This window comes from Trichechus manatus, unplaced genomic scaffold (assembly GCF_000243295.1).
Source record: "Trichechus manatus latirostris isolate Lorelei unplaced genomic scaffold, TriManLat1.0 scaffold00511, whole genome shotgun sequence".
Classification (NCBI taxonomy): domain Eukaryota; kingdom Metazoa; phylum Chordata; class Mammalia; order Sirenia; family Trichechidae; genus Trichechus; species Trichechus manatus.
In genome coordinates, this window is record NW_004444447.1 from 31,567 (window position 1) to 41,345 (window position 9,779).

Here is a 9,779-nt window from a genome sequence, read left to right on the forward strand (position 1 = left end):
ATATAATATAATATATATAAAATCAACATCAAATACACATAAATGTGAGATACTAGAAGCATTTCTAATAAAGTCTGGAACAAGACACAGAAGGGTAGGACCACCGATACTGTTATAAACATTATCTGAAATGCATAGCCAGTACACACCGATACACAAGATACCAAAATAAATCAGAGGTAAGAAAAATGAAAAGAAAGAGAGAATAATGCAACAATATGATGCTCTTACTAAAAAATCCGAAGTTATTGGCTTACAAAATATTCAAAAGTATAAACAACTTCAGAAAGCTGGTGTGTAGAAAATCACTACAGCAAAATCAGGGGAAGAGTCACAAAATAAATAAACAAATAAATGAATAATTAGAACAGGTAATGGAAAATATTCCATTCAGAACACCAACAACTTACAAAATATACCTAAAATGAAACTTCAGAAAAATGTACACTGTATTTATAGGGGCAAACATAAAAATTTGCTGTTAGACTTAGGAAAAGTGAGACTCAAACAGAGCACTATGCTATGTTTATTCATGGGGAAGAGACTACTGCAAAGATGTCAATGTTGTTGTTTGTTGCTGTTGAGTCAATTCTGACTCATGGCAACTCCATGCGTGCAGAGTAGAACTACTCCATAGGGTTTTCAAGGCTGTGACCTTTTGGAAGCAGACTTCCAGGCCTTTCTTCCAAGGCGCTTGTGGGGGAGTTCAAACCATCAACCTTTCCGTGGTGAGTAGTCAAGCAATTAACCACATGCACCACCCAGGGACTCCTAAAGATGTCAATACTCCTTCAATTATTTACAGATTTAGAGCCTTACCTGTCGCTGCCAAGCTGATAACCAATCTAGGGCTGCCGTTTTCCACGTTCAGAATTAACCCTGGTGGGGGGAGGGGGAAGGAAGGAATAAAGAAAGAACAATATCAGTGACAACAGCAAATCAACAAAAATGTTAAAGCTCTAAGGGACACTAAGTCTGTGTTGAAATAGTATGAACCTGTATGTGTGCAGGTGGGGGCATGCCCTAAAGTTGAGACAGGTCTCTATCCTACAGTTGAAGGCAGATGACAGAATCAGTTGGAGGAAAAGCTTTGTATTTCTGCCCTTACTCCTTCCCAGTGTTGCTTGGGACAATGAATTTAGACTGCTCCACTGCTGGAATGTGAGGCAGCACCTTAGATGACATGTGGCATTACCATGGGGATAATATGAAGAGAGCACAAACCCTTGGGTTAGTTAAGACAGGCCATGCGAAAAGTCAATTAAAGGCCCCCATGTGACTTCTGTGGAAACCACTTATCCAGCACACCCAGGAAAAGAGGGAGATCCACAGAGCCCCAACCCTGCTGTCAGGCATGGTAGGGCCCAGGTGGGCGTGGCCAGAAGTGATGCACAGACTTCCCCTGTGGGACAGACACTGTGAGGGGCAAGGCCTGGGTTTGAGGTGCAGCCTTTGTCCAGCAGAGGGAGGAGTTTCAGGACCTGTCAGGTGTCAGGGTGAGTATCCTGAGTTAGCACTGCTGGACTACACTCCTGGGAACAGAAGACACCCCACAGAGCCCCACTCCACACCACTTCTCTGTCAGCCTTTCTGCCTCCGAGTCCAAGAGTATGAAGGCCTTGGTCTGAGGCTGGTGGTCTCAGGCCAATAGATGGAGAAATCCCAAGCCCTATATGGAGTCAAGGAGATGCCTGAGAAGACTCCATACCCTAGCACAGGAGAGGCCCCAGGATCGCTCTACTGCAATTGCCCTGGGAAGCTCCGGGCAGGGCTCAAGTCTGAGGACCCGCCCCCTCTTTGTTCGCAGGAGTCCCCGGAGTTGGGGGCCTTGGTGTAAGGGGCCAGCCTTCTGTCAGCAGAAGGAGGATTTCCAGGCATTCCAGGAGTCAGGGTGAGGACCTGAAGGGCTGCAGGGATCTCTCATCTCATACAGTGGGGGGCACCTCTGAATCCGTCAGCCATCGGAAGCCCAGGAATAGATGTCAGGTGGTTACATGCCTCAGTTCCTCTCTGGGAATCACAGAGAAAAAAGGGCTCTGGTTTGAGGGAGTGGTGACATGTCAGCAGAGGAATGAAACTTAGTCCTTCCTTGGAGTCAAATGGAGGGGATTGAGTGAGGACTGGCAGGTCTGTTCACCATAGGACCTCATGCTGTACTGTCAGCACTGGCGTCCCCTGCCAGGGGTTGTGGGCTGATGTTCCCCTTCACTTCCTTCTCGTGGGTTCTAGGGAGGTTTAAGGTGTTAACATCAGAGTAGCAAAAGGAAGGGGATCCAGGCTCTGTCAACAGTTGACACGATGGTCCTGAATGTGAGCTTAGAGATCCCACTACGGAAGAACAGAAGAAGCCCCAGTGATGTCAGACCCAGTAAGCCACAGGCAGATCTATTAGACTGTGACCTAAGGCTCACTCTAACTTCCTCCTCAGGGTTCTCAAGAGATTCAGCATGCCTCGTGGTCAGAAGAGTAAGCTCCGTGCCCGTGAGAAACGCCAACATGTCCGAGGTGAAACCCAGGCTCTCAAGGGTGCTCAGGACACTGCAGTGGAGGAAGAAGGGTTCCCTCTTCCTCTCCTGTTTTGGGGGATACTTCAGAGAGCTCCCATGTTGCTGGCATTTTGCAGGAGTCTGGGAAATCCTAAGCCATCACCACTCCTGCTGCAGCAGCGATTTTATGTAAAAAGTCTGACGGAAGTGCCAAGAGCCAAGATGAGGAAAGTCCAAGCCCCTCTCAGGCAACATCTTCCACTGTGAACTCACGTAAAGATCCTCTGACTAGGAAGGCAAGCATGTTGGTGCAGTTCTTCATTGAGAAGTATAAAAAGAAAGAGCCCATTATGAAGGCAGACATACTGAAGCTTATCAATAGAAAGTATAAAGAGCAATTCCCTGAGATCCTGAGGAGAGCTGCTGAGCGCATGGAGCTGGTCTTCGGCCTCGAATTGAAGGAAACCAACGGCAGCAATAACTCCTATGACCTCATCAGTCAGCTAGATGTCACCAAAGGAGGAAGTCTGTGTGGTGGCATGGGTTTGCCCAAGACAGGTCTCCTGATGACCCTCCTGGGCGTGATCTTCGTGAATGGCAACCGGGCCACTGAGAAAGATATCTGGGAATTCCTGAATGCATTGGGGATCTACGCTGGGAGGAGACACGTACTCTTTGGGGAGCCCAGGAAGTTCATCACCAAAGATTTAGTGCAGGATAAGTACCTGGAGTACCGGCAGGTGCCCAACAGTGATCCTCCACGCTACGAATTCCTGTGGGGTCCCAGAGCCCAAGCTGAAACCACCAAGATGAAAGTCCTGGAGTTCATGGCCAAGTACAACGATACAGTTCCCAGTTCCTTCCCAGCTCTGTATGAAGAGGCTCTGAGAGATGAGGAAGAGAGAGCCGGAGCCAAAGTTGCAGCCACGGCTAGTTCTACTCCTACAGCCAGTGCATCTTCCAGGGCCAAGTCGAGTAGCTTCTCTCACATCTGGTGAAGTAGGAGCAGATTCTTCACTTACTGGTTGAAAGGTCTGTCAAGCTTCTAAGTAGTAAGGGCTGAGGTGGAGCTGGAGGAAACGAAATGTGTATCTTCTTTGTGTTCCTGTTGTACATGAGTAACTTATAGTTCTTTCTCTCTCTCTGTTGTGCCTTTTAATATAAGGTTTGTTTTGCTTCAGAATGTAAGTTTACGAATGGCATGGTCATTACATTTTTTGTTGTTTATCAGGTTTAAGACCTAGAGTTTCGGTATTGATAAAACAACTTGGAAAATCTTAAATATTTTCTTTATGTTCTACTATACTAGATAACATAGTATTGGAATAGGGATATTCACGGAAATGTGAAAGAACACTGCATTAAAATAGTTAGGATTACAAAATGGAAGGAAAAAGATCTAAAAAGTGAATGGTGACAATTCTTGGTTTGCCTTATCCTTTTAATGTTTCTTTTTATAAAATTAATAGATACATATATATGTGTGTATATATATATATGTATAGACACACAACACATGGATAAGATTACCTTATTTAGGAATGTTCTTTTGTTCTGTTTTTGATCTAGAGCATTGCATATTTTATGATATCTACTGGATTTAAAAAAATTTAAAAAATTGCGATGAAACGGTTTTATTATCTGAGTTCAAAATAATCATATGATAACTGCCTTTCATTAAACACAGTATTTCCCAATCAGTTTCCCAAGTGCTTTCTATTACACTCCCTACATTCCCACAATTGGACAAGAGAGGGCTTGTCAGTCTCACTCTGCAGATGAAGCACTTGCATACTTCTCAAGTTCACAAGGTTAGTAAGTGACAGGCCTGGACCAGATCCCTGGTCTGAAACCATCTGGAGCCCACACTGTTCCACTCCCAGCCAGAGGCTGACCTTGTGTCTCTTAATTCATTTTTCTCACCACTACAAAATGTATCTCAGTGGATATAGAAGGACTCTGTGCCCAATTACTGGAGTGGAAAACATTGCCAGAATAATAAGAACACCAAAATAAATTAGAGGTATGCATAAGAAGAAAAGATAATAATCGGTGGCAATATTATCATCTACATATTGCCTGGTGATATAGCGGTTAAGAGCTCAGCTGCTAACCAAAAGGTTGGCAATTCAAATCTACCAGCCATTCTTGGAAACCCTATGGCGCAGTTCTACTCTGTCCTGTAGGGTCACTGTGAGTCGGAACCAACTCGATAGGCACCTAACAACACAACAGCATATGCAGTGTCAGATAACCTCAAAAGATCAGGGGCTCACAAAATCATGCTGGACTATCCCTTCTCTGTAGAAAATAACTCTTTTAGAACATAAGTTACATGAAAGACTGTCTGGGTGGTGAAGAGAAGGCACAGTTCAGCGTGTGTGTTTTCTCTCTGACAGCCCACCACCCGTCCTGGGCCTCCTGCCTTGTGCTGCAGTGTGTCATCCCACATCACTCTGGGACAGGGACCCATTCTCTGCAAGGTGTGCAGTAGGGTAACTGCTCAAGAGTTGCAGGGATGTGACATTTCATAGGAAGCCTTTCATTAAAGAGATAGGAGCCAACATGAGGACCCCAGTGAATGAAGACTGAGAACAGCACCAAGAATATAGGGGTCACATAGAGACCAGCCCTGCCTGCACTCAGACCTAGAAGGCCTTAGGCAGGATTGTCAAGCTGAGTGTCCTCTTACGTACCCTTCAGGAGTCTCAGAGACCCAAGAACATTGGTCGAAGTGGATGTAGAAAGAGATTTGCAGGGTCTACCAGGAATCAAGATGAGGACCCTGAGTAAGGACTGAGGGAAATTTTCCCCAGAACATGGGTCCCCACAGAGCTGTGCTGCCACTGTCAGTTTTGGGAAATCACAGGCAGGGGAATCTAGATGTGGTGACCCCTGGCGTTCCTACCTGAAGACTCAGGGACCACTTCAGCGATCTCGGGAAATTGAGGACTTTGGTCTGAGGGTAGCAACCCCTGGTCAACCAAGGGTGGAGTCCCAGAACTTGTCAGGTGTTAAGGTGAGGACCCTGAATGAAGAATGAGAGAACACACATCCCAGAACAATGGGGACCCACTGGGCAGCCATAAGCAGAAGTATATGGCTAAGATACATCTTTATTTCTCATTTCCACTGGTGCATGGTCTCAGGTAGGTGGGGACCTTGGTGTGTTGGTGGTGACCCACATTCTACAGAAGGGGAAGTTCCTAATCGGCCTTAACTAGAATCGAGGTGAAGACTCTGAGTGCTGATCAGTGGATCCCCCCACAACAGAAAGAGCTATGCAGAGCCCTGTCCCTGATGTTAGGCATGGAAGGCCCGAGGCAAGGGTAGCCAGATGTGGCACACCCTTACTCCTCCCATCTAGAGACTCAGGGAGGTAAGGCCCTTGTTCTCAGGCTGGATTACTCAGGTCAGTAAAAGGAGGATTCCCAGGCTCTGATAGATACCAAGGTGAGGATTCTGAGTGATAACCGAGGGGACCACAGAGTACAGAACAGTGGAATCCCGCAGAAACACACCCCTGCCTTCAGCCCTCACAAGAACCAAACAGATGTGGCTGGATGTGGCTCATCCTGAATACTGCCTTGGAGGTCCCAGGAAAGTGATGACCTTGGTTTGAAGGGCTTGGTACCAGGTCAGACAAGGGTGAGAACTGAAGACTCATTGAATGTCAAAATGAGAACCTTGAGTGAGAACAGAGGTGACTATTCCCCCCAGAAAGCAGTGGGCCAGCACAGAGTGCCGACATTACTGTAAACTCTGGAAGGCCCAGGAAAGAATTGTCAGGCTGAAGTGCCTGCTCATTTCCTCCAGGGATGGTGTCAAGGATCTGGAGGACTTCGTCTGAGGCTGGAGGGCTCAGATGGGCTGAGAAAGGAGTCTCAGATCTTGCCTGAGTGAGAACGAAAGGGGACACTGATCCCAGAAATGTGGGGCCTCCTAGTCTCACCCCTGCTACCACTCCAGGGAAGCTTTTTTATGCCTCCGTGGCCTCAGGAAGGTGAGGGCCTTGATTTGATGGGAGGGGACTCAGGTTAACAAAGGGAGAATTTCCAGGTTGTACTAGTTGTCAATGTAAGAACACTAAGAACTGGGAGGACCACCCATGAAATAACAGAATCTCTCCCATTTTGTCAGCTCTGGGAGACCCTAAGAATAAATGTCAGCCAGAGGTGCCCCTCAATTCCTTCTGGGGAATGGTCCCAGATCAGCAGAGGGAAGAAGCTTGGGCCCTCCCAAAAGTCAGATTTGGGACACTGAGTAAGGATGGTAGGACCGTTCACCATAGACCCTCAACTTGCTTGCTGCAGCTTTCAGCCTTGGGAGAACCTGGGCAAGTGTGGCCTGATAAGACGAAACTAGCTTCCTCCTATTCGGTCTCAGAAAGTGCAGGATTTAGTATTAGAGACAGGGGTGAAGTCAAGAAAGAGAGGAGTCCCAGACTCTGCCCAGAGTTAAAGCAAGGACCTTGAGTGAGGACTGAGGGGACCACCCACTGCTGAATGGAGGGAACAAGGCAGAGTCTGGCCCTGACCCTGCTTTCAGCCTTGTAGGCCCAGGGAGGGCTGTTAGTCTGTGGCCCCCTCACTTCAGTACATCAGGTCAAAGGGAGGGGAGATTCTTGGTCTGTAGGTGCAGCCTCTGGTCGGCAAAAGGAAGGAGTCCCAGCCCCTACTTGGAGCTAAGTGAGGACCCTGAATGAAGACTGAGGTCTCCAAGGAACCCAGGATAGAAAGGGCCCCACTGCGCTGTCAGCACTGGGGGTCTACACCCTGCTAGGGGTGATGGCTGGGCTGACCCTTCCTTTTCTCCTAGAGGGTCCCCGGGAATCTGAGGTGTCAAGTTCAGAGAAGCAGAGGGGAGGGGGCCCAGGCCCTGCCAACGGTTGATATGTTGGCCATGAAAGTGGACTGAGAGGACCCCTTGACCCCAGTACAAAGGAGCCCACTGCCAGCCCTTGTTGTCACCCCACCAAGCCCTAGGCAGGGCTGGCAGGCTGCAGCTTAAGCCTCACTCTAATTTCCTCTACAGGGTTCTCAGGAGACAGGCTGACCTTGTGAGGTCCTAGAGCAGTGCCCTCAAGGAAAACTGCAGAGGGTACTTTCGTTAAATTCAAGGTGGTATCTCCCTGCTGAAAGTGCACACGCCATCTCATCCTTCTTCCTCTATTAGGCCCACAACACCTGTCCTCCTCCCACTCCTACCTGCTGTCCCTGACCAGAGTTAGCATGCCTCGCGGTCAGAAAAGTATGTTCTGTGCCCCTGAGAAACACCATGAGGCCTGAGGTGACTCCCAGGGTCTCTCAGCTTTATCAATTCCTATGGGGTCCACAAGCCCATGCTGAAACCAGCAAGATGAAATCCTGGAGTTTTGGGCCGAGATCCATGATACAATCCTCAGTTTATTCCCAACCCTGAATGAAGAGGCTTTGAGAGATGAGGAAGAGAGAGCCCAAGCCAGATCTGCAGGCAGGGCCGCCACTACTGCCGTGGTCAGTGCCCATTTCAGGGCATGTCCGGCAGCTCCTCTCTCCCCATGTGAAGTCCCAGGAAGATTCTGCACTCTGTTGTTGAAAAGGGTGGTTGACCTTCTAAACAGTGGAGGCAAGGTGGGTTTGAGGGGACAAAATGTGTATCTTCTTTGTTTTCCTATTCTACATGAATAACTTGAGTGTTTTATATATGTAAAACCAAACCAGTTGCCGTCAAGTCCATTCTGACCCATAGCGACCCTACAGGACAGAGTAGAACTGCCCCATAGGGTTTCCAAGGAGTGGCTGGCGGATTCGAACTGGTGACCTTTTGGTTAGCATCCATATCACTTAACCACTGTGCCACCACGGGTCCTATATACCTATATATACATACATATATATACATTTATATGTATACACCCACACACACACATACACACACATACATGTGTATATATATGTATACATACATGAGTGGTGCCAGCGGTTTGAGTTCAGTTACTAACCTAAAGGTTGGCAGTTCAAACCCACCCAGCAGTGCTGCGAAAAAAAGGCCTGGCGAGGTGCTTCCGTAAAGAAAACCTTAGGGAGCAGTTCTACTCTGTAAAACACGAGGGTGCCATGTGTCAGGATCAGCTTGATGGCAACTGGTTTTGTTTGTTATACACACACACACGTCTGTGTGTATATCTCTATCTATCACCTATCTTTATATGTGTGAGGTTTTTTTCAAACAATTCTCTGTTTTTATTTTTATTTTTTATTGTACTTAAGATGAAGGTTTACAGAACAAATAGTTTCTTAATAAACTGATAGTACTCATATTGTTTTATGACAATGGTTAACAACCCCAAGACATGTCAACACTGTTCCTTCTAGACCTTGGGTTCCCTATTATCAGCTTTCTTGTCCCCTCCTGCCTCTTAGTACTAGTCCCTGCACTGTTGTGCCTCATTAGTCTCTTTTTGATGTATGGCGCTGTCTAATCTTTGGCTGAACGGTGAACCTCAGGAGTGACTTCATTACTGAGCCAAAAGGGTGTCCAGGGGCCATACTCTCGGGGTTTCTCCAGTCTCTGTCAGGCCAGGAAGTCTAGTCTTTTTTGTGAGTTAGAATTTTGTTCTACATTTTTCTCCAGCTCTGTCCGGGACCCTCTGTTGTGGTCCCAGTCCCAGTAGTTGTGGTCCATTAGTCCTTTGGACTGATCTTTTCCTTGTATCTTGTTTTCTTCATTCTCCCTTGCTCCCAAAGGGGTGAGACCAGGGGAGTATCTTAGATGGCTGCTCACAGGCTTTTAACACCCCAGACGCTACTCACCAAGGTAGAATGTGAACATTTTCTGTATAACTGTGTTATGCCAATTGAGCTAGACGTACCCCAAGACCATGGTCCCAACAGAACCTCTGCCCAGCAATTCAGTCCCTCAGGGAGTTTGCATGTGTCATTGGAGCTTCCACAACCTTTCTTTGTACAAGTTGTGCCGGTTCCCCATTATTGTGTACTGTCTTACCCTTCACCAAAGTTATCACTTATCTATTGTCTATTTAGTTTCCCCTCCCATCCCTAGTAACCAACAAAGATTGAATCTTTTGTTTTCTTTTTTCTTTTTCTTTTTTATTGTACTTCAGGTGAAGGCTTACAGAACAAATAGTTTCTCATGAAACAGTAGTACACATATTGTTTTATGACATTTGTTAACAACCCCACAACATGTCAACCCTCTAACTTCTCAACCTTTTTTTTGGTGAAAATACACATAGCCAAAGATACACCATTTCAAAAATTTCTACATGCACAGTTCAGTGACATCGACTAC

General features: G+C 46.9%; 1 protein-coding gene across 1 annotated transcript; it reads left to right on the forward strand.

The window, feature by feature from the left end:
• Nucleotides 1–2,447: 2,447 nt before the first annotated feature.
• On the forward strand, nt 2,448–3,484 carry LOC101358210 (melanoma-associated antigen B4-like). Its single transcript, XM_023725861.1, is given in 2 exon segments — nt 2,448–2,553; nt 2,556–3,484. Coding segments are annotated over 2 exon segments (1,035 nt in total).
• Nucleotides 3,485–9,779: the final 6,295 nt, after the last annotated feature.